The sequence below is a fragment of the Felis catus genome, chromosome B1, assembly GCF_018350175.1.
Source record: "Felis catus isolate Fca126 chromosome B1, F.catus_Fca126_mat1.0, whole genome shotgun sequence".
Classification (NCBI taxonomy): domain Eukaryota; kingdom Metazoa; phylum Chordata; class Mammalia; order Carnivora; family Felidae; genus Felis; species Felis catus.
Window position 1 is genome coordinate 203802491 of NC_058371.1, and position 24185 is coordinate 203826675.

Below are 24185 nucleotides of genomic sequence, written 5' to 3' on the forward strand. Positions count from 1 at the left end.
CTGGGTGGCTGCTCTGGGGGACAGACAGGTTCTCCAGGGTCGTCGCAGGGCAGTGCGCTGGGCTGGGAGCCCAAGGTTAGATGGGCGTGGCCTCTTGGAGACGGTTGAGGGGGCAGAAATAGACGTGGGGTGTCAGCAGCAAGTGGACAGCCACTCATTGCTGGCTCCGCCCTGGGCGAGAATGCCCACCGCACAGTGTTTATGGCAGGTGCATCACGCATGTGTTGCGGGAGACCTCAAGGCCTCCTCTGCAAGCTGGAGACCCTCCGACGGCCCAGTCATGACCCCTCCTTCCCGCACAGCCAGGTGGGTCCTCCGTGAGCAAGGAGCTGGGGACTCAGGGAGGGAACCCCCTTTCACAAGCCTGGCTTTTGTTTGTGAGAGGGAGAGGGGGAGCAGGGTGTCCTCAGGGAGGCAGGAGGTCGGAGGCCATGTCCCTGAGGGCTCAGCTGCAGCTGGTGGGTGCCCTGTCCCCTTGTAACGGTGGGCTGGATCTGGCGGGTGATCCCAGCACCGCAGGGCGCCAGATTGCCGCTGAACCCGGGGAGCCTGCAGCCTGTCGGGCCTGGCCTGGCCCCTGGGCCCTGACGTTGCCGCTCCGGTGGTCGGTGGAGTCGGGGGGAGATCTGGTGTCATGCCATGTGGTGGGCACATCAGGGATTCCTGTCTAGGTCTGCTGTACTGACCCCAAACACTCCGGCTTTCGTTGGCAGGAGAGCATTAAAAGTCAGGTCTGTCCTGGGGCACCTGGGTGGCTCAGTCGATGAAGCGTCTGACTTCAGTTCAGGTCATGATTTCACAGCTCATGAGTTTGAGCCCCACGTCAGGCTCTGTGCTGACAGCTCAGAGCCTGGAGCCTGCTTCGGATTCTGTGTCTCCCTTTCTCTCTGCTCCTCCCCTGCTCATGCTCTGTCTCTATCAAAAATAAATAAACATTAAAAAAAAATTAAAACAGGGGTGTCTGGGTGGCTCGGTCGGTTGAGCGTCCAGCTTCGGTTCCGGTCATGATCTCGCAATCTCACGATCTCGCAGTCCATGAGTTGGAGCCCTGCACTGGGCTCTGTGCTGACAGCTGAGCCTAGAGCCTGCTGCAGATTCCATGTCTCTCTCTCTCTCTGCCCCTCCCCTGCTCACACTCTGTCTCTGTCTCTCTCTCTCAAAAATAAGTAAACATTAAAAAAAAATTAGGGGTGCCTGTGTGGCTCAGTCAGTTAGTTAAGCGGCCGACTTCAGCCAGGTCACGATCTCGCGGTCCGTGAGTTCGAGCCCCACGTTGAGCTCTGTGCTGACGGCTCGGAGCCTGGAGCCTTCTTTGGATTCTGTGTCTCCCTCTCTCTCTGCCCCTTTCCATCCTGCACTCTGTCTCTCTCTTTCAAAAATAAATAAATGCTAAAACATTTATTGAGCTCACGAGCTGTGATACCATGACCTGAGCCGAAGCTGGATGCTCAAGCGACTGAGCCACCCAGGCGCGCCTGTCGTTCCCTGTGTTTTTTGAAGATAATGTTATACCAGTCGTGTGTCCTATACGTGGAAACTAGAGAAAGTAACAGAGGGATTTCGGGGATTTTTCTGGTTGTCCATCACTCTCCTCAGAACCGATCAGGGGCTGTTGTAGCAACAAGGCACAGCCAGGTTCCACCAAGAGAAAGGCTGGGCCCCTTTCCAGAGACACCCACCTGTGGGCAGCGGTGCTCAGGGGTCTGGGCTCACACCTCCTTAGGGGTGGGCCTCGCTCCCCTTGGCTCCTCATCCCAGCCCACGTCCTCACCACCAGCTGCCCCCAGAGGCCAGGGTCACCTGTGTGCTGGCATCATCTCAGAGCTGCTGTGTGTGTGTGTGTGGGGGGGCCGCCTGGTGTGTGTCCCCTACAGCTGTGATGGGGTGCCTCTGTGGGTCCCTCTGTCCTGGGGAGGGTGGCAGCCGGGCCTGACGGCTTTGGCGAGGCTGTGAGGCTGACCGCCAGCGTTCCGAATGTGCACAGGACAGACCCCCGAGCAGTCAGCGGTCCAGGACCCTCCCCGCCGCATCTGGGAAGCCAGGTTACTGTTGGCTCTTGGCATGGAGTAGGTTCTGACTGGCAGGTGTCTCACTCTAAAAACTCCAGGTGAGTGAGAGGTCTCTGTCTCCTTTGTGTCTGTTGAATTAATTTTTTTTCCTAAAGCGTATTTAGCTATTCTCACAAATCCTTGACCTTGTTTGTCCGTGCTCCCCTGCGTCCCTCTCAGGTGGGCCGTTCCCGCCACAGCTGCTGTCCCGCTAGGCTCCAGGCCTGGACCGCCCTCTGCTCCTAGGCCGCCGTGGGGCCATGCCACCTCTGCTCCCTGCCCTCCTCCCGCTCTTGCTTGGCCCCACCCCTGGCCTCGAACCGCATTTGCTGCCCAGTGCCGGGAGTGCCCCCGGCATGGGGTGACCCTGAGTGGCACGCACTTGGCACCATTCACGCTCTTGGTGAGGCGGGCATTTGCCACTGACCCATCTCGGGTGACTCTTCATCCGTAGGGTCCGAAAGCTCTCAAAACCATTTTCTACAAAACCAGCTTCCTCTTCCCTGAGAAAGGGGATTCCTTCCAGAAAGTTCCTTGTGGCAGCCCCTCAGAGTCTCCGAGGACTCCGAGCAGTTGACCTGTTTTCAGGTGCCGGTGGCCCCTCCCCCCGCTGTGACCTCCACCCCCATGGCCCCCGTCGAGAGACCGCTCTTGCTCTGCCCAAGCACGCGCGCGGGCGGCCACTCACTGCCCAGCGCGCCTGTGTGCCGGCCCCGCGAGGACAGAAGCGGGGCGTTCTGGCGTCTGGTGAGGAGCTCTGGATACAGATTCTGAGAGGGACAGAGAGGGATGGCTCTCCATGTGACCTCGCCCTGTCCAGGCCTCGCCCTGTCCATCCCCTGTGTGGAAGGGGGGACCGTCCTTCGCTCCTTCCCGGGGATCTGTGTGCTCCACTTCCCGGTGACGTCAGAAGCGGAGATCCTTCTGACCAGATTTGTCCGGGTGACAAATCCCCCAGACCAGAGGTTTCCACTTCGTTGATGCTAGTAAGGCTGAGGGGCGGCTTAACTGACTTGCGGCTGACTGCGTGAAGGGCCATCTCGGTCGCGAGGCTATTCTCGGCCTGTCCCTCCAAGTCGCCCCCCTGCCGCCCCTGTGGACTCAGCATGAGAGCGGGTGTTCTGGGCTCACGCAAAATCAGAGACGGGGAGCGGCCTCACAGGGGGGCCAGTCTGCCGTGGCCCCAAGTGACCCACCGCAGAGACATTCGCCAGGGGGAGGAGCCCGATGTCTTCCTCATGGAACTTGGCTGTGGGACGGTTGTTCACCAAGACTGTCCCACGCTTGTGCCGCGTGGACCAATTGTGTGCCAGTGCTGTTGCGGTGGTAACTCAATCTGGAAGAACCTTCTAGCACTCAGCCTTACAGTCACAGGAAAGGTTTTATTTGCTTATTTATTTAAAAATATTTTAAATGTTGACTTACTTTTAAGAGACAGAGAGAGCGAGAGAGAGAGAGAGAGAGAGAGAGAGAGAGAAGAGAGCGCACATGCAAGTGGGGGAGGGGCAGAGAGAGAGGGAGACACAGAATCTGAAGCAGGCTCCAGGCTCTGAACTGTCGGCACAGAGCCCAATGTGGGGCTCCCACCCACAGACTGTGAGATCACGACCTGAGCTGAAGATGCTCAACCGACTGAGCCCCCAGGTGCCCCCAGGAAAGGTTTTAAAATTGTGTTTATAGGGGCGCTTGGGTGGCTGAATCGATTAAGCATCCGACTTCATCTCAGGTCAGGATCTCACAGTTCATGAGTCGAGCCCAACGTCTGGCTCTCTGCTGTCACCTCAGAGTCTGCTTGGGATTCTCTCTCTTTCTGCCGCTCCTCTGCTTGCAGTCTCTCTCTCAAAAATAAAAATAAACATTAAAAAAATAAATAAAATTCTGCTTATATATTTATTATTACAGAGGGGTGTGATAGGTGATCAAAAGAGACTTTGGAGCATAAAAATATATTCCATGCAAATAAAATTGCATGAAGAAAATGGGATGGAAATTCAGGAGACTAAGGAGCCGTGTCCCCTGTGTGTCTAAGTGCTCTGTGCCTACTGACGAGGGCAGTCAAGTCGGGGCTTCGTGGAGTCTGCGGCTGCTGCCTGTCAGCAGTTGTAGGGTGCTGGCGGTCCAGCCTCTGGAATTGTGTCAACTTTAGCTCAACAGTGTGTCCGTCAGCCTGGGTTTTCCTGGTTCGGGTAAGAGGAGAGGCATGGGGGTGGGCACCTCAGCGGCTGAGACCAATGTGGACAGAACCTGGGTTTCTGAGATTTCCTTTTTGTGGTAGGTGAGGACACTCTGAGCCCCGCGGTGGCTGCTCCTGGGTCTTCGCGGCTGCTGCCTGTGCCTGGAGCAGTCCCCGCACAGAGGTGCTCTCTGTCCTCCGGCACACGGCTCTGCAGCAGAACTGGGAGCTTCTGGGCGTCGGCCACCTAACCAGCCCTCATCCCGCGCCTCTCCTCCTGGGATGGCTCAGCAGCCAGGCAGGGGGCCCCATCGGGTCGGGGTGACCATCTGCCACCACGGGCACCGTCCCAGGAAGCCCCAGGGCCCACTGCTAACCAGGTGCACACCTGCCCCGTGGAGGGAGAGCCCTCTGCTCAGAGACCTAGCACCGGCTCCCGGTTCCCACCCTTGGGGTCAGGGTGATGTGGGGAAGCGGGTGCAAACCCTACAATTAATAGGATCTACGGCTTGAATGGAAGCTCTGGGTATAGACGGGTATAGAGCGTGAGCCTCTCAAAAGGCAGCTGTTTTGGCTGGCCTCAGGGCACGGCGTTGAAGGAGGGCATGAGGCCGGGCGGCCAGGTGGCTGTGGGAGCTTGGGTGGGTGCTGCAGGGATTTGCCCAGGTGCTGGGTGCTGGGGGTAGAGTGAGGGGTGCGTGGACGCAGGCCTGCCTTCTCGGACCTTATAGGTGATGGCACACGCCAGCCGTCATTTGCACAGATCAGTGTGTAGCGTCCGTCCGGGAAAGCGGGACAGTGGGGTGTTGCACAGTGCTTCCCGCGGACGCGTACCGGGCTCCCCCGTGCGGGAGTGGGGAGTGCTCCCTAAGAGGGTCCAGTATGGGTCTCCTAGGAGTCAGGGGAAGAGCGGGGAAGAGAGAGAATGACGGAAAAGCCATATCTGGAAAGACACCAGCTGGGAATTTCCCCGAGTGGAAGAAAGACGAGGGTCCTCCGATGAAGGGAGACGGAGTTCAGAGTAGCGTAAACGAAGCTACATCCCTGAGACACAAGGCGAAAGTGCAGGACGTGGAGGTGAAAAGTAAGTTAACAAAGAAAAGACAGTGTAGCTGTAAAGAAAGGGGAAAGCCTGGCGGGTGTCTCTCAACGGTCCCTGGAGCCGAGACAGAGGCCGGCCGTAGCCCAGAACTTCACCCCCAGACAGACGCCCACGGGGGGCCGACACAGCCTGTGTCCAGGCTCACCGATAGCCACACTGTCAACCATCCGTGGACCCTTATTGTAAGATTTGTTATCGTCGCACGCACGTCAGCGAGAAGAAAAGAGCTCACAGGGAAACTGAGGCTGGAAATGGGCAAAATGTCGACAAGTGTGATTGGGTATTGATCGTGTAAGAAATTATGTGCTGTCCCACAGAGAAATGATGCGAGCCTCACACGCAAGCTTGTATGTCATTTAAACTTTTCAAGGAACCACATGAAATATATAGCGGGGTACCTGGGTGGCTCAGTCGGCTAAGCGTCCGACTTCGGCTCGGGTCATGATCTCACAGGGCATGATCTGCCCCTTCCCCGCTCGCACTCTGTCTGTCTCTCAAAAATGAATAAATATTAAAAAATATATGTAGTAAAAATAAACAGGCAGGCTTAGTTTTAATAATACATTTTACTTAAACAAACAGATCTAAAATGCTACTATTTCAACACGTAATCAGCATATGGACCAGGGGACCTGTACGTTCACGCTAATGTCTGTGAAGGTGGCATGTTTATTGGTCACACTGACAGCACGTCTCAACTCCGATGGCCCCGTTTAGGTGCTCACCAGCCCCACGTGTCAGTGGCCGCCTCTGTGGGCGTCAGGGACCTGGACAGCAGGAGTAGAGGGAGGGGCTCTGGGCTGTCCTCTGCTTGGGACAGCAGCTGATGGTGGCACAGTCCTGTGCCCAGGGGCTCACGCTGGTGTAATTTTATACTCATTTTGTTCCGTGGAAGATTTGAAGGTTCGGTGTTGGGATGGCCGCCCGCACCCAGCCTGGGGTGGTGTCTCACCCCACGGGGCAGATCAGTCTGTATGGCCACCAAGTCGTGACTTCATGTGGGGTTCAGAGGGTGGGGCATATGCTCTCCAGCTTGGGGGAGAGCCAGGCGGGTCCCCTGGGAGCCACCAGGGTTGACCCACCCACGTGATTCGGGCCTTCTTAGCATTTGCCACCCTATTTGATGCAAATTTGCTTGAAATGAGTAGGAATGACTTAATTTCACATTTTCCTGTAAAATGGGTGTTTGGGACAAGAGAAAGCCCTCTTCCTCAAAGCTTCAGGAGAGCCACGACGGCCCCTCGGCCTGCCGCCGCAGGGCGTGGGGAAGGGGACTTGGGACAGGACCCTGGGTGTGGCGGGCGGCACCCAGCTCATGGCTGACGCTCCTGCAGAGCCTCATATGGGCCGACAAGCAGTCGAGGCACTTGGAATTGCATTTCGTAGACAATAGAGAAAGACAAACACTTCCCTGGAGAATGCTGCTCTGGAAGCTCAGAATCTTCCATGGGAGAATTGGGGCCTCTCTGTGCCCACTCCCCTGTCTGAAAGCCTCTCCAGGCCGCTGTGTCTGCCGTCTGGGTTCATGTGGATGTGTTTTAAAGTTTAGGTTTGTTCCGTAGATCCTTGGGGCACGTTTCCCTGTGAGCACACGGGGACCTGCTGAAAAGCACAGATTCGGACAGCTGTCTTCACAGTCTCAGCTCCTACACAGTTAACCGAAGACGCGCTTTATGGAGGGCTCTCGCACTCGGTTGTCCCCACGGCTCTTTCCAGAGTGGAGGGGCTGAGTCTACGGACGAGGTCATCATTTTAGAGTAAACACGCTGTTTTTTGCTATTTGCAGTCAGTGCTCTTGGAGACCTGTGGGTGGGAGGGGTCCAGGTGCTGGTGTTGGAGCCGCTCTGGTTCGGAGCATGAATTGAACACATCCGTGGTGCTGAGGGGCCCTGTGGGGATCCCGGCGTCCCACCAACACGTGCGAGAGTGAGTTTACCGCCACGCAGGTTTGAGAAGCCCTGCTTGGGGGCCGGTAGCGGGGGGACAGAGGGCTCCTTGTGTTCCCGGGTTCACGTGGGCAGAAGACCAAGAGGTTGGGTTTGGGTTTGGGTTTGGGTTCTTGGAGATGGTTATTTTCCTGTTTACAGTTTCCCGAATTTCTGTACTTTTTACAATCAAAAATAATATTTAAAAAATCGTTTTGTGTTCAGTATAAAAAACCAGTTCTTGTGTGTTGATGGTTCTGCTTTGGGCGGCCCTGCTTGCCCTTTCTCCTCTACTCTGCCCCCAGGTCCCCTGGGCCCCTAAGCTGGGCTCCTCGTGGATATGGGCGGGTGCTTTGTCTCGTCTGCCTCTGGGACAGCCTGGCGCTTGGGGTCCCTTCAGGAGGCAGGCAGCCTGTTTGCAGGCACCATGCAGGGTCCCCCACTCAGCAGGGTCAGCGGCTGAGCTGGCATCGGTCACCTCCAGGGAGCCTCAGTGGGCGCACATCCAGGGTGAGAGCCCTCTAGGGGTTCAGCTTTCGCTACTGTTATGGGGATTCATGTGAAGAGTTTATTTGCCCACTGTTGTTGAAGGGAGTCTTTTTATTTTTTTGCTTTGCTTTGTTTGTTTTTGCCCTGGTTTGAGAATCTGCATCTGGATTGTTTTTCTGCAGACCCTGTCCCTGTTTTTTCTGAGCAGACACCCATTCGGTTCCCTTCTGCCGTATGTTGAGCCTCTGCAATATCCATCTATGGTTTTTCCTCTAAAAATGCTTTGAAGCCAAGTACAGTTGACCTTTGGACAATACAGGGGTCAGGGGTGCTAACCCCCCACACAGTTGAAAATCTCTGTGTAACTTTTGACTCCCTTAGAACTTAACCACTATAGTCTATTATTGACTGGAAGCCTTTCAGATAACATAAACAGTAAGTTAGCATATTTTGTATGTTACATATATTGTATGCTGTAATCTTACAATAAAGTAGGCTGGAGAAAAGAAAATGTTACTAAGAAAATCATAAAGAAGGGGCAGTTGGGGGGCTTAGTCGGTTAAGCGTCCCGACTCTTGATTTCGACTCAGGTCATGATCTCATGGTTCGTGGGTTCGAGCCCCACGTCGGCCTCTACGCTGACAGCGCAGAGCACAGGGGTGGGGTGCGGGCACTGGGGTGCGGACACAGGGATGGGGTGCAGGGAGGGTGCATTCCTTTCTCCCGCCTGGGGTAACCAAGTAGCTGGCTTAAAAGAAAAGGAGTTTCTTTCGTGGTTCAGGAGACACGGTCTGAAAACAGGATTGGTTCTCAGGAGGCTCTGAGAGAGAATCCGGATTCTCGGGGCTCCATACATTGCTGGGCTTGTAGACACTTTGCTCCAGTCTTGACCTCGCTTCCCCTGGCTTGTCCCCAGTGTACGCTTCCCCTTCTCCTACAGGGACACTTGTCCCTGGAGGTAGGCTCCACCCTGATAGTCCAGCATGATCTCATCCCAAGAGCACACCTTTCTTCCATCTACAAAGACCCTTTTCCCAAGATAGTCACATTCTTGGGTTCTGAGTGGACTGTGAGGGCCACCTACTCCACGTGCTGCAGGTGGGTAGGAGACATTTCCGGGGTGCCAGGGCAGGTGATGGGAGAACCTTTGCCTCGCTCCAAGGACTCCCTTTATGGCAAGTGAGCGTGTCTGTGTTGCACAGTCTGCACCCTCCTGTGGCTTTGGCTGTGGCAGAGGGACCCTCGTCCCAGCAGACAGAGGCCCAGTCTGGACTGCACCTAAGTGGCCGTGGGAGGCAGATATGGTCAGACCAGAGCGCGTGACCTCCTCAGCTCCTTTGACCCACATGTGGAAAGAGGTCACTGTGAGGAAGGACAGCCACAGAGAAGGCCGACAAAGGGCCAACAGGCACAAGAAAGGAGCTCAGCATCCTTACTGACCAGGGAGGTGCGGGTGGGTCACAGGGCACAGAGGTGGCGCCTCACCGCCCCCAGGACGGTGGGAATCGAAGTCTGAGACGCGCAGGTGCTGACGGGGACCCCCAAACACTGTGGCTGTACGGTCGCCAAATGGTGCCGCCCCTCTGGAAAGCCACCTGGTGGTGGCCCCGGCAGTTTCACACGCAGTGACCCCGGATTGGGACCCCTTCCAGATTTATGCCCAAGAGAGGCGGAAAGCTGACGTCCACACGAACACTCGTTCATAGCAGCATCGCCCCAAAGTGGACACAGTCCACCTGTCCACCAACTGGGGAGGGGCTCCACCAACAAAATGTCCATCCCCACAGTGGGAACTGTTCGGCCCTAAAGAACGCACTGACATGCCCCACAACGTGGACGATCTTTGCAAACATGCAGAAGGAAAGGAGTCGGATGCAAAAGGTCACATCTCCTGTGGTCCATTTGCATGAAACGTCCAGAACAGGCAAATCCGTAAAGACAGTAGATCAGGGCCTGTAGAGGGATGACTGAGAATGGGTGCAAGCTTCCCTTTGCAGGGTAGAGGTGATCTAAAATTAGTTCGTGGTGATGGTTGCACAACCCCGTGAATGTACTAAAACCCCTGAGTTGAGGACTTTAACCGGGAGGATGTTATGGGACATGAGATCTGTGTCAATAAAGCTGTTTCTAAAAGCCCGGATTACCCTCTTCTGGGAAGGGGGCTGGGTATGTCGTCCTGACCCGCTGGAGGTGCGTGTCCACAGACCTTCCGGGAGCAGCACCACCCAACTGGCCCTGGGTGAGGTGTGGTCAGAGGGTCTGGGTCCAAGGCTGCAGCAACCAACCAACCCACCTTCTTCCTTCCCTCCTTCCTTCCTTCCTTTATTTTAATTTACATTCAAGTTAGTCAGTATGTAGTGCAACAATGATTTCAGGAGTAGAATTCAGTGATTCATCCCCTACATATAACACCCAGTGCTCATCCCAACAAGTATCCTCCCTAATGCCCCTCACCCATTTAGCCCATCCCCCCACCCACAACCCCTCCAGCAACCCTCCATTTGTTCTCTGTATTTTTTTAGAATTTTTTTTTCAACGTTTATTTATTTTTGGGACAGAGAGAGACAGAGCATGAACGGGGGAGGGGCAGAGAGAGAGGGAGACACAGAATCGGAAACAGGCTCCAGGCTCTGAGCCATCAGCCCAGAGCCTGACGCGGGGCTCGAACTCACGGACCGCGAGATCGTGACCTGGCTGAAGTCGGACGCTTAACCAACTGCGCCACCCAGGCGCCCCTGTTCTCTGTATTTAAGAGTCTCTTCTGTTTTGTCTCCCTCTCTGTTTTTATCTTCCCTTATGTTCATCTCTTTTGTATCTTAAAGTCCTCATATGAGTGAAGTTATATATTTGTCTTTCTCTGACTAATTTCACTGAGCATAATACCTTCTAGTTCCATCCACATAGTTGCAAATGGAAAGATTTCATTCTTTTTGATTGCTGAGTAATACTCCATTGTGTGTGTGTGTGTGTGTGTGTGTGTGTGTGTGTACACATCTTCTTTATCCATTCGTCCATCGATGGACATTTGGGCTCTTCCCATGCTTTGCCTATTGTCAGTAGCACTGCTATAAACATTGGAGTACATGTGTCCCTTCGAAACAGCATCCCTGTACCCCTTGGATAAATACCTAGTAGTGCAATTGCTGGGTCGTAAGGTAGTTCTATTGTTAATTTTTTGAGGAACCTTCATACCGTTTTTCAGAGCAGCTGCACCAGTTTGCATTCCCACCAGCAGTGCAAAGGAGACACTCTTTCTCCGCATCCTCAGCAACATCTGTTGTTGCCTGAGTTGTGAATGTTAGCCATTCTGACAGGTGTGAGGTGGTATCTCATTGTGGCTTTGATTTGTATTTCCCTGGTGATGGGTGATGTTGAGCATCTTTTCATGTGTCTGTTGGCCATCTGGATGTCTTCTTTGGAGAAGTGTCTGTTCATGTCTTTGGCCCATTTCTTCACTGGGTTATTTGTTTTTTGGGTGTTGAGTTTTATAAGTTGTTTATAGATTTTGGATATTAACCCTTTATCTGATATGTCATTTGCAAATATCTTCTTCCATTTTGTCAGTTGCCTTGTTTGCTGATTGCTTCCTTCGCTGTGCAGAAGCTTTTTATCTTGATGAGGTCCCAACAGTTCATGTTTGCTTTTGTTTCCCTTGCCTCTGGAGACGTGTTGAGTAAGAAGTTGCTACAGCCAAGATCAAAGAGGCTTTTGCCTGCTTTCTCCTCGAGGGTTTTGATGGCTTCCTGTCTTACATTTAGGTCTTTCGTCCATTTTGAGTTTATTTTTGTGTCTGGTGTAAGAAAGCGGTCCAGGTTCATTCTTCTGCATGTCACCGTCCAGTTTTCCCAGCACCACTTGCTGAAGAGACTGTCTTGATTCCGTTGGATATTCTTTCCTGCTTTGTCAAAGATTGGTTGCCCATACGGTTGTGGGTCCATTTCTGGGTTCTCTATTCTATTCCATTGATCTGAGTATCTGTCCTTGTGTCGGTACCATACTGTCCTGATGATTACAGCTTTGTAGTATAGCTTGAAGTCCGGGATTGTGATGCCTCCTGCTTTGGTTTTCTTTTTCAGGATTGCTTTGGCTATTCGGGGTCTTTTCTGGTTGCATACAAATTTTAGGATTGTTTGTTCTAGCTCTGTGAAGAATGCTGATGTTATTTTGATAGGGATTGCCCACCTGCGTTTCTAAGTCCTTGGGTCCCTCAAGTGTGTGTTAACCCCACCTGCTCAGCCAGCAAGGCCTCCCCAGGTGCTGGCTTCCCTCCCGGTGATGTCCCGTCTCTTAGGTCCTCCCAGTGGGAGGAATTGCGTGTTGCTCCCTGACCCCAGCATGTTCCCAGACCGCAGGTGAGGCTGGCCTGGGATTAGGGCTCCCTACAGGTGTGGGGCTGGACTCTCCCAATCCACTTCATCCCCGCCCTGTGGCGCTGATATGCCCAGGACTGGGGGACACTCGTGGGCCCTGGGCCTGTGCCAGCAAAACAGAGATCGGGGTAGGCCAGCTGGCTGTTGTCATGTACCTGCAGTGATCCACTTGGCCCCAGAGGGACCCCTGTTTGGGCCCTTTAATTGCTCCTCTGATTAAACAGACTCAGTTCACGTGTGCTCTGATTTGGTGATCACCTCAAATTCTCTCTGAAGGAGAGGACAATTCATAAAGAAGCAATTAACAAAATTTTTAATGTTTATTTATTTTTGAGAGAGAGAGAGACAGACAGACAAAGCACAAGTCGGGGGAGGGCGGGGCGGAGAGAGAGGGAGACACAGAATCGGAAGCAGGCTCCAGGCTCCGAGCCGTCAGCACAGAGCCCGATGCGGGGCTCGAACTCACCAACTCACGGACCAGGAGATCACGACCTGAGGCGAAGTCGGACGCTCAACTGACTAAGCCAGCCAGGCGCCCCCACAAAGAAGCAATTTAAATCTCCGTTTCCTTGGGTAGATTCCCACCGTCCCAGAAGCTGAGAAGACTTCCCAGCCCGGCTACCTGCCTGTTTCCTGGGCTGCAGCCCGAGCCCAGGACACTGTTCCAACAATGGGAGCTCGGGCCTGGGGCCCCTGGTGGACCGTGTCCCGTGGCTGCCAGCAGTGTGGGAACCGTGTGGGAATAGAGTAAATAGCAGGCCACCAAGTTTACTACTTAATAGCTTTGAAAATAGCTCGCATTTGAAAGAACCTCAAACCCATTCAAATTCTAAACAGACCTCCTGTAGTTCAGACACCTGCCGTCAGGCAGGGCCTGCCTGGGGGCGGGCGTCTGGGGGTGCGAAGCATACTCCCTCTCCAGATGTGTGGGTGCCCGTGCCACTTTTCTGAGAAGTGACGCAAGGGGCTTCTCCGTGACCCGCCGCAGCTGCCCGGCTTGAACTCCCCATGGTCCCTGTGCTTGGTGAGTCATCTGTGTGCACAGCGCTGGATGGGGAGTTTGGGGAAATCATTTCCTTCTGGAAACCATTCACTGGACAGTGTGTTATGTGTAGGCGTTGCATCTGGTTTGGCCTGAAGCCCAAATACTGCAGCCAAGGCCAGTGTGGTCACCTGGGGTGTGGCAGGGTCCCGTGCCAGGCTGCTCCCCGTGGAAGGGGGGGTGTCCCAGCCCAACAGGGGGTGACCTAGCCTCCTCCCAGGGCTGGGGACCTGCTTCTCAGGAGCATCTCCCCCAACAGTGGGGGTCTGTCTCCAGGTGGGACCACAGTATGTTTATAAAGGGGCCCCTCGCCATGGCTCCCAAGGCAGGGACCCCCTGCAGCTGGAGGGGTTTCTCCGGGGCCCCTTCCTGGGTTACTTTCCAGAGTCGCCAACAGCGGGGAAGCTGGCCCTCCAAGTGGGAGCCATAGCTGGTACAGGGAACTCGTCTCCTGGGTGTCTAAACGGGTCCTACACTCCAGAGCTTGTGGGGCACTAATTTAGCAGATCATCTGGGGAGCTGCAGAGTGCTGGCCTTCCCTCAGGGAGGCCCACAGTCCGCTCTGCTTAAGAAGTTCTTATAAAACCTCATTTGGGGCAACACTGGTTATAGTGATAACAATGTCTTAAAAATTTAGTGAGTTCAAAACTCTGTCTCAGAACTTAACTGTGAGGGGCGCCTGGGTGGCTCAGTCGGTTAAGCGTCTGACTTCAGCTCAGGTCATGATCTCACAGTCCGTGAGTTCGAGCCCCGCGTCGGGCTCTGGGGTGATGGCTCAGAGCCTGGAGCCTGCGTCAGATTCTGCGTCTCCCTCTCTCTCTGTCCCTCCTCTGCTCGTGCTCTCTCTCTCTGCCTCTCAAAAAAAAAAAAAAAATCTTATGTGTGAGCCTCTTGGCTGTGGGTAAGATTTCAGGACTATTTTTTGCTGGAATAACTGGACCCTAGATTTAATTTCATGCCCCCCCCCCATCACTATCAGAGGATGTTCTCCTTTGTGGGGGTCCAGATTCAGCCTCAGGACACATCTTTTAGGTCGATGTGTTGGGCAGCTGTTCTAGAACCATCTGTGAGTTGACCGTGAAGTTGGGCTGTGTAGTCTGCCCACCTCAGCTTCCCGAGTGAGTCATACTGTGTTTAAGTCTTGGCCTGGCCCTGCCAGAGGGGTGCTTTCTCTCCCTGCACCCCTCCTGTAGAGGGGAGGCCCCCACCGCACGTCCGTGCAGACTTCATTCCGCAGCAGGTGCAGTGAAGGTCTCCCGGTATTGGGGTGACGGGCGCAGCTCGCTAACCCATTCCCCAGCCCAGGCCGGGAGTCGGAGGGCTTGGGAGAGTCCATCTATCTGCGTCTTTGAGCCAGAATGGGCCTCACCCAGGCCAGGGGCTGCTGGCGCTCCCACTTGTGCCAGGTCCGGCTCAGGGTTGGGGGCTCTGAAGCGTCAGAGATTAGGGGAGGGACCTGGAGCGGGGATGGGCCAGGGCTACGGGGCCAGGCTGCGTTTCCCTGGCAGGTGGCCCACTCGCCCAGACACCTGCTGAGCGGGAAGGGGCGGGTCAGGCCCCTGCACGGCGCTCGCTGAGCGGCCAGGGGCTCAGCGACCACTCTGAGCCCGAGAGACTCCCGCGTTTGTCCAGCCGCAATGCTCGCTCTGGTCCCGAGGCCTCTCCTCCCTCCCACGTCTCTCCTTCTGGGACACCACCGACCTTCTGGCCTCCATGGCGCCCGCGGAGTCTCCACTCGCTGCGCAACCCCAGCCCACGCTTCCCGCGACCCGGCCGGCTTGGCCTCTTCCTCCTTTACGTGGGGCCGCCGCAGCCCGCCCTTCCGGACCTCGCCTGGACACCTGCGCCCCGCCCCCTCGTCCCTAGGGCTCCGCCACTTGCGCCCCCAATGGCCCGCACCGCCGTGCTCCCAGTGCCGCACCCACAGTGCCCCGCACCCCAGCCCCTGATGCCCGGCACCCACACCCCAGTGCCCCGCGTCTCAGCCCCTGATGCCCCGTCCCTGAACCCCAGTGCCCCGCGTCCCAGCCCCCAATGCCCGGCACCCATGTCCCAGTGCCCCGCGTTCCAGCCCCAGATGCCCCGACCCTGCGCCCCATTGCCCCGCACCCCAGCCCTGGATGTGCCGCCCCTTGTCCCAGTGCCCCACCCCCTGATATCCTGGGGAAGGCTCAGAAAGACTCCCGGATTTGGGCACTTCGGGGACCAGGTGCAGTCGCGGGGGGAGGTCTCTCCCGCCCCTGCTGTAGGTCCTCACTGCCTCCTGGGGGTTGAGGTTCCCCACATGGCTATGTAGGTTGGCACGGGGTGTCGTGATCTGCCGTTTGGGGGTGGTGCTGTCGTGTGGCCACTTTCAGGGAATGATGCTCTCAGAAGTGAGGTCATCTTGGCTTGTTTTCTATCACCTTTGACTGCTTGCACCAGGGACGCTTTTATTGGTAGTGATGACTCCCTTAGTGACAGACTATATTGAGTGTCTGCTGTGCCCCGGGCGCTTGCCAGGTACTCTGAGTGCGTTAAGCCCATTTTGCAAATGGTAGATGGAGACGTGGGTAAGTGCCGTGCCCATGGTCACCATCCAGTAAGTGACTGAGCGGGATTTGAAGCTCAGCGCATCCTGGACCTAAGCCCAGCACCCATCTTAATAATTCTGAAGCTGGTTCATCCTGCCATCGGGGCACAGGCTCTTCCCCGTGCTGTCGAGGGCCCTTGGTTCCTCCGGACACATTTTCAGGATGGCCGTCTCTGTTGCTGTACCATAGACATAAAATATTTATCAATGTGAACTGAGTGTAACGTCGTCAGTCTCTCTTGGGCAAGCATTCGGCTCCGTAGCCGCAAAGTGCTTTGCCCTTGAGGCAGACCGCTCACAGCGGCCTGGCCGGGCCCCACGCAAGGGAGGACAGGCCATCTGTGGCTGCAGTCAGGCTGGAGGTGCGGGCGGGGCCAGCTGACCGTCCGCTGGTGCCTGCCCTGGGTGGGGCGGTTCCTGGGCTTCAGCGGCGATTTTCTGGCTGCGGCCCAGGACGGGGCCAGCCTCCTAGGGTGGATGGATGCTCCCTGGGCATTCAGAGGAGACCTGTGGAAACACGTGGTGTCCGTGCAAGTTGGCCCACGTGGGTGCGTGTGCCGGGACCCTGAGCCACTGAGCCCGACCCCAGTGGGACCCTCCAGCTTTCTATCAGGGACACGTGGTGCCAGCCCGGATGGGAGCCCTGTGCTGCCTTGCCCTTAACACCCAGCAGGGACCAGAAGGGAAAGTGAGTTGCAGAAAAAGCCCATCCTTTGTTAGGGGGGCGAAGTGACAGGTGGGGCTACTTTTTGGACATGGGATCCAAGCCTAGGTTCTCCCCTGTGCAGACTGGGGAGTGGCCGTCACCTCCTCTGAGGGGGTGTTGGATTATGGAGGTTGCATGATTTAGACACAGCTCTTGACGGTTTTCTCTGTGATTAGTCTGCACCAAGCCCTGGCTGCCAGGACCTAAAACCTCTGGAGGCTGGCCAGCCTCCTCAAGCCCTGGGGGGAAGCAGCTGGCCACCTCAGGGTCTCCCCGACCAGGTGTGCCGGACAGGTGCAGGGGGCCACAGGGGTGGTGATGTGCCCAGGCCCAGCTCCACGCCTGAACTTGAGGCCTCAGGGAGGGCAGGCACCTGAGTCCTGAGAGGGAGCCAGTTGCGGGGGGTGGGGGGGCAGCAGGAGCTACCAGCAGTTGGGGAGGGGGTGTGGGACAAAGCCCCTGACTGTCGCTCCTTGTGACTGGGTGGGCTCTCTGCAGCCCCTGGGTAGAGATGGCAGGCAGTTGGGTCGGAGTGGGGGTGGGGGGTGGGCACAGGAGTAACCAGCCACCAGTCTAGTCACTGATGGGCCAGATGGCAGGGCTGCTGCCTTGTGACAACAGAAGCCTGTGCCTATTTGGGGCACCAGATCTGCTGAAGGGTGGCTGGTGTCTGGGGCCAGGCGGCCCCGGGGTGTACTGATGTAGACAAGCCAACTTTGGGGCATGAGTCATGGCTCCCCAAATATGCCAGACGTTGGTGGGGACAGAGGGTGGTGCAGACCTTCAGGAGGGCCTGGGTCGGTGTTTGGAGGCAGTGAGGGCTTCCAGCCATGGGACGAGTGGTCAGTGGGCTTCCTTAAGACCCTAGTGTGGTCTGGGCTGCTTCTCCCAGGCCCAGGGACTGGAGACCAGCTGGCTGGGTGGGGGCACCACTGGTGGTAGGGGGAGCAGTCACATTCAAGGTGCCACGACTTGAGTCTTTTCTGTTTGGTTTGTTTGTTTGTTTGTTTTTGGCAACATTCTTGGATTTCTCGTGTTGCAGTGGGGAATCTGAGGCTTTACTGGAAAGCTGGTCTGGGAGAGGCCCAAGGCTGGCGGACTGGCACCTTAGGTGCCCAGCCCTCACCCCTGAGCAACCCGGACTCTGTCCAGCTGATGCCTACCTGGGGTCCACTGAGATCTGGAAGGCTGGCTCCTGCTGAGTGTTGGGATGGCGGGAGGCATATGGGGTGGCCTGTCTGGGGAACGAGCGAGCGTTGGGAGCCCAGCTCACATCCTGGGGCGGGTGCTGAGGGGAGGGGCGTGGGCAGGGGGCTGGGGCTCCCCACATGCCACCTGGGCTGTGCTCCATCACCGGGCAGTGTGGGGGACTGGTCCTTTCTGGTCTGGCCAGGCCTCCTGTCCCGCCATCTGTCCTGCCCACCTGTCTGGCCATCTGCCTCCACCCCTTCTCCCCGTCGTGCAGCTTGGCTGGGGCTGTGCGGCTGCGGCCTGGAGCGAACAGGGGCGTCCTCGTGAGGCCCTCCCACTGCAGTGCTCACTTCTTACTTGGGAAGCAAGGGTGTGAAAGGGATGGGAGCCCTTGTCACACTCACCCCTTCATCTTTCCCACCAGGATGCCTGAGGGTCCTTAGTGTGAGCCCCAGGCCGACTCTGAGCTCCATCCTGTCCCGCCATGCGACCTTGGGCCTTCCCTTTCCCTGTGAACTTCATCCGGGTGCTCTGCACAGGGCTGGGCGGGCCTGTTCCTGCCGTCTTCCGCCCCAGCCCAGCCGGCCGGCTCAGCCCAGGGCCTGCAGCAGGGCCTGAGCCCCCTCCCACTGTGGCCTGCGCCCTCTCCCACACCGAAGAGCAGCTTTCGAATGAAGGAATGATTTCATCAACTTGACAAAATTAGTGCTGAATCAGTTCGTGTTTGCACTTCGACTTAGTGCTTCTTTGTGGTTTCCTGGTTTTCCCGTCACCTCTGATGCTGCCTGTTCGTAGAGTCATGGAACCTCCCAGGCCAGACGCTTTCTTCCATGAGCTTCTGTTTTGTCTTCTTGCGACCGCGAAAACTTACGCTGCCCTGGACTGATTGTGAGAAAATATCGACACAGTGTGGCAGAAAAGACATTCCTACTGAGTTCTAAATTATTCTCTTACAATTTTTATTTCAAAATAGGGTGAGTTCTTTTTCTGTTGTTGTTGTTATTTTTTGAGTCCTTCTTATATATACCAATTGGTTCTCTTTGTTGTGAACATTTTCCTTAGGGATGTTTAAAAGTGTAATTTAAAATTTAATTTTAGGGGCGCCTGGGTGGCTCAGTCGGTTAAGCCTCTGAGTCTTAGTTTCTGCTCAGGCGGTGATCTCATGGTTTGTGAGTTCGAGCCCCACATCAGGCTCCAAGCCTCACATCCGGGTCTGAGCTGATGGTGCGGAGCCTGCTTGGGATTCTCTCTCTCTCTCTGCTACCCTCCTGCTTGCTCTCTCTGTCTCTTTGAAAATAAATAAACTTAATAAAATTTCATTGAGCATGTTATAGAATAAGGCTAGATGATTTAAATCCAAGAGAGAAAGACAACTTCTCATGTCCCTGAACATCCATGGGTCCCCCACTTCGAGCAGACTTGTGGTGACCCTGCCGGCTGGCTGAGCTGCACATGCGTGGTGGGCGGGGCTGAGCTGGCCCGCGTTACTCCAGACCCCGCAGACTCCGACACGAAAATGGAGTGTCGTCATTCTCCCTTGGATTTCGTTCGTCAGCACAAATGGAACTTTGTAGGTTGTGTTCATTCATTTCCTGGAACCCCTGCCTGGAGGTTTTGTCCCTCGCAGCGCCTGGGTCCGCGGGCACGTCTGACCGATGCGGCCGGCACGGATTGCTTCCCGGGACACACACAGTGGACGTATGCTTCCTCTGTGGACGATGCCAGTCCTGAGGGGGTGGAAAGCTGGCTCAGGGTACGAATAAAGTTTTCAAATAGCGTAGGCCTTTTGAGTTTCAGTAATATAGGATAATCACTAGCTTTAAAAAAGTTTTCTGAGTTCTCTTACTCTGCTGCACGCGCGCGTGTGTGTGTATGTGTTTGCGGCTCTCTTTCTGCTGATGCACAGCACGTCTGTAGGTCTGGTTTTAAGGTCTGTAGTTCACCGACGTCAAAGTGAAGTGGGACCAAGAGCCTCGTCTCTGTGCATCATTTCCAAGACCGGATCCTGCCGCACCTGCCAGGTGCTCGTCGCTGGGGGGCATGGTCGTGAAGAGGTTTAGAGCCCACGCAGCTCTGGGCGGGCACCCAGCTCTGGGTGCTGCTGTCTCCTTCCCTGTGCCACCCACACACCCACACAGACACATGCACGCCCCGCACATACACGGAGACACACACACACCACACACACCCACACCAAACCACACACACGCCCCTACACACACGTGCACACACACACACACACCACAGTTCCGCTTGAACACATGGTACTTCTTTGTCACTCTCTCCAGAACGTGGAGGAAGGTGTGTGTGTGCATGCGCACAAGCTGAGGGCCACTCGGAAGACGCTCTTGAGGCTCGGTCCCCTCCTGGGTGCAGGGAGGGGAATGGCCGGCGGGGTCAATGGGACCATGTGAGGGGCAGAGCCTTGTCTTCCTGACAGCTGGCACCACGGCCACCGTCAGGCTTCCGGGACCTTCCGTGGTCACTCACTGCCAATAGCAGAGGGGGCTGCGTTCACCCGGGCCGTCAGTGTGACTATTTGGATTTGAGGTCTGCTTATATATGGTGAGGTTTTTAATGCCAGGGCAAAGGATGCTTCTGAGTTATTTTCTGGACACGCTTGGGCACGGCCCCCTGCATCGTGCCCTCTTTCTCAGAACAGAGACCTGGCTTCCTGGAGGTGTCATTATCCGGTGCCCTAAATTCAGTCCCCAGCCTGTCTGCTGTGCCAGTGGGCGCCGTGTTGTGAGCAGTGGTGGCAGCTGCAGGAACAGGTGCAGGGAGGCTCTGCATTGCCTGCCCTGGTGCGTTGTGACCACGACAGCTCCAGGCCAGCTCCGTGGGAGGCACCGGGCCACAGCGAGGCATCTGCTGTGGGATTGTCTCCACCGTGCCCCCTGCTCTCCCTGCCCTCCCACCCCACTGCTGTGAGGGGAGCCGGTGGGTTTGGGGCCAGAAGGAAGCTAGTGGCCTCTGGTGACTGAGGTCAGCTCCCGAGCAGGCTGTCAGGTGCCCAGGCTCGGTGCCAGCAGAGTCCGGAACATGTCATTGGCCGGCGGTGGCCTCAGCCCCTTGCTGCAACCTCCTCCCAGGAAGGGACGACCCCTGTGTAACTGGTAACAAGGTGCTGTTTGAGGCACTCCTCTCCTTCTTGGGACACGGCTTGTGGGATCCAGGACCTCAGGAGGGGAAGCTGGCAGCCACCAGGGGAACCGGGTCACAATTCTGGGACTTTGAGAAGCAAAGAGCAAGGCCTCAGGGCCTCCCTGAAAATCCGTAGCCCCAAGGCCACGGAGGGTGCCCCCAGCCCCTGCCCGCCACGTCACCCCTCCCTGGGACTCCAGGCCTGTAGGGGAAGGGCCTCGAGATGCCTTCTGAGCCTCACTTTCCACGCCACCAGTCAGTGGAACAGGAAAGAGGCACAAAAGTACTGCCTAGCCCCTGACCCCAATCCTGTTCCTGTTTTGTCACAGAGGGGACACTGGTCACCCTCCTTGGAGTGACAGGAACCCAGCAAGTCAGCTGAGCCCACTGAGGGTACACACTGGCTCCCGGGACCAGAGAGGGTGTGAGGCACTGGGTCGCCAGTAGGGCGGGGGTCTGAGTCCACCGCATCCCAGGCAGAGTGGGTGTTCAGGCAGCGTTTGCTGGGTGAATGGGTGACAGAACAGATTCTCGTCTCCTCGACTCTCCTGGAAAAGCCCCGGGAAGGCCGCTGTGGCCCAGCCAGGGGCACATGCCCCCCCGCCCCCAGGCAGGCACCACAGCTGGGCGCCCCCGCCCGCGGGTCTGCTCTGCCTCATTTGGGGTCTCCCCCCGGGCCAGCTCGAGAGCTGACCGAGTCAGGCACTGAAGGGCCTGGACCCCTGAGCTGAAGAAAAGCCACCCGACGGGCCGCACAGGGGAGGGGATGGAACGCCAGAGCCAAGAGGACCCCCAAGATGGGAGAAAAAGGGACACCAAAGATTGGGACAGTAAGTTACCTGCATTTAACAGCATCAGGGGACAAGCAACCGTGTGCTAACTCCGTGAGGATGAAGAGTGGGTTGTGCTGACTGTGCTGTGAGTGTGTGTGCATGTGGTCCCCCGGCACCTTTGAACGCCTGCCTGGTTTGTGGTCTCGCCCTCTCCTTTCTTTCTCTGCACGATCGTGGACACCACCACTTATGAAAGTATCTCCAAGGGCGTCATCGCTTTTGCTCTGGGTTTCTCCTGATCCTGGAAACTCAGATCCTTCCTGCCTCAGGCCAGAGCGGCTGCAGTGCAGAGGCCCTGAGGCCGGTGTGTGGAAGGAGAAGGTTGCAGGCCGGGGCAGGGGTGGCGGGGGCGGCCAGGGCGCTCAGGGCGGTTGGCAGCCCGTCAGGAGAGCAGGGGTGGGGGTGAGGGGCCTCCTGCCACAGACCACTGGCATTTTCTGGGGGATGGAAGCCGGGCTGAGGGCTGAGAAGATTCTAGAGAACAGATTCGCGGATGGCAACCACTTATGGAGCCATGGTCCGTCAGGCTTCATTTGAGGAAATTGTGGGGTGTTGGTCGGACCTGCGTCCTTCACCGGCTGCCGTTGTAGTCTCGTTTTAGGAGCAAGTCCCTTGTTAAGAGCCGATTCTACTCTGCCTCTGATCCCTACACCCCACCCTCCCTGAACCCCTGCGGCCGGGAAGGCCTCCTGAGAAGTGAGCTGAGATGCAGAGGGAGTCAGGACAGGCGCCAGGTTCCGTGAGGGGTGTGGGGCCCGGGAACAGTGATGCTCCCGCTCACGCCGGCGCCTCTCTCCCCCGCAGAGGTCGGACCCACAGCTGCTCGCCCAGTTCTACTATGCGGACGAGGAGCTGAACCAGGTGGCCGCCGAGCTGGACAGTCTGGACGGGCGGAAGGACCCGCAACGGTGCACGCTGCTCGTCAGCCAGTTTCGCTCCTGCCAGGTGAGCGGGCGTGGGGCCGAGGGGCCTGTCGTGGGGGAACCCGAGGCCTTGTCACCTGCTGAGCACATCTCAGGCTGGCCTGGCCGACGTGCTGGGCGCCCCCTGGTCCAGCCCCGCACCGGGCCTGGAGGACACTCGACCCCGAGCAGGACAGCGTGGGGGAAGAGAGCCAGGAGACGAGTGCAGGCTGCCCAGGGCACTCTTGCCGAGCAGAGGTAGGGGGAGGCGGGATGAGCAGGAGCCGGCAGGGTCTTGGCCAGGGAGCAGCTAGCAGGGGAGAGGGGCCAGGCTGTGGGGTGGGGCCGTGTTGTACGGTTCAGAGCCAGCCGGGGAAGCGACACCAGAAACGTCCTGCAACTTAGCCAACGACCAGTGTGAACACATGAGACGTGGTTCAGTTTTGTCGAGTGACAGGCAGGGTCTTTCACAAAGTTCCAGAATGTTCTTGGTGCATTCTGCCCACAAGTCTTACTGGATTCCGTCTGCCCTGGGAAGGGGGCTGGGGTGTGCTTCCCAGATCCCGGAGGGGCAGGACGGGGTGGGGGGTTTCGAGGAAGCCAGCGTCCCACTGTGTCTTTTAAGCATCAGGACAGTCAGGTAAGGGTTTTGGTTCTTACAGGCAGGTCCTGGCCGGCCCTGGAATGACCAGGAGCCCCTCTCCTCTCCTAGGGGACTGGAGGGCCCAGGGGGCCTCTGGACTTGCTGGGCCGTTGACACTCCCCCTCTCCCTCCAGAGAATGTCCTTCCTTGTACCCTCAGCACGTGGACCTTGCAGCTAGGAGGTCTCTCTCTCCTGCCCCGCCTGCCTGCGCCCCCCCCCCTCCGCCCCTGCAGTCAGTTTGTCCCTGACCTGCTCTGGCCCATCCACTGGCTGCTGTAGTTGCAAGTTACACACATTGACCAGATGGGGTGGCAGCTACATCAGGTGCTTTGCGGAGCCTTGACAGGGTGACAGCAGAAAGGACAACTCTCAAGAATTAGGTGTGGGCAAGGCAGCGTTCTTGGAGAAAGAAGTCACAAAAAGCTAAAAGGATCTCGCACTCCTACGAGCATCTTTAACTCCTCCCTCCTCTAAGACTCCTGTGTCAGGGTCCCAGGACCAGCCCAGACTTAATGTCCCACGAGGAGGACACAGGACGCGGCACAGTCATGCTCACGACTGGGATTTACCCTGGTGAAATCGAAGCACAATTGACACAGGGTAAAGGGGGGGGAGGGGGCGCAGGGGGGCAGGTCCCGAGGAAGCAGATGCCAGCTGCCAGCATCCTCTCCCGGGGCGTCAGGTGGGGTGCGTTGTGACAACACGTGTGGGGTCTCGGCCGCCAGGGGAGTGCATTAGAGACAGAGCAGGGCTCCCGCCGGCGGCCGGTCCCTCGGGCCACTCTCCCTGGCGCGGCCCAAACCGCAGGCCCCCAGGAGGAAGGTGTCTGCGCGGACACAGCATTGGCGTGACCGGGTGAGGCACAGGAGCTGCTCTGGTCAGCGGGGGAGCCGGGGACGCTCCCGCCAGCCGGGTGCCCGGACGCCCGCTCAGGGGCCTCTGGGGGGCCTGCTGCTGGAGCTCCTGCACCCAGACTGGCACAGTGAGAAGTCGTGGGTCCCGGCTGCGTACTCTGCCCCCCTCCCAAGAAGGAGGGTTAGCGGT

At 57.0% G+C, this 24185-nt stretch overlaps 1 protein-coding gene across 4 annotated transcripts in view; it reads left to right on the forward strand.

Moving 5' to 3' along the window:
- The window catches only part of ZFYVE28 (zinc finger FYVE-type containing 28), a 116057-nt gene that overhangs the window by 32467 nt on the left and 59405 nt on the right, over positions 1-24185 (forward strand). For all 4 annotated transcript variants that reach the window (XM_023253482.2, XM_023253481.2, XM_023253483.2 and 1 more), the window contains exon 2: positions 22400-22540. In XM_023253482.2, the coding sequence (XP_023109250.2) occupies positions 22400-22540 (141 nt within the window). The remainder of the gene's footprint in view (positions 1-22399; positions 22541-24185) is intronic.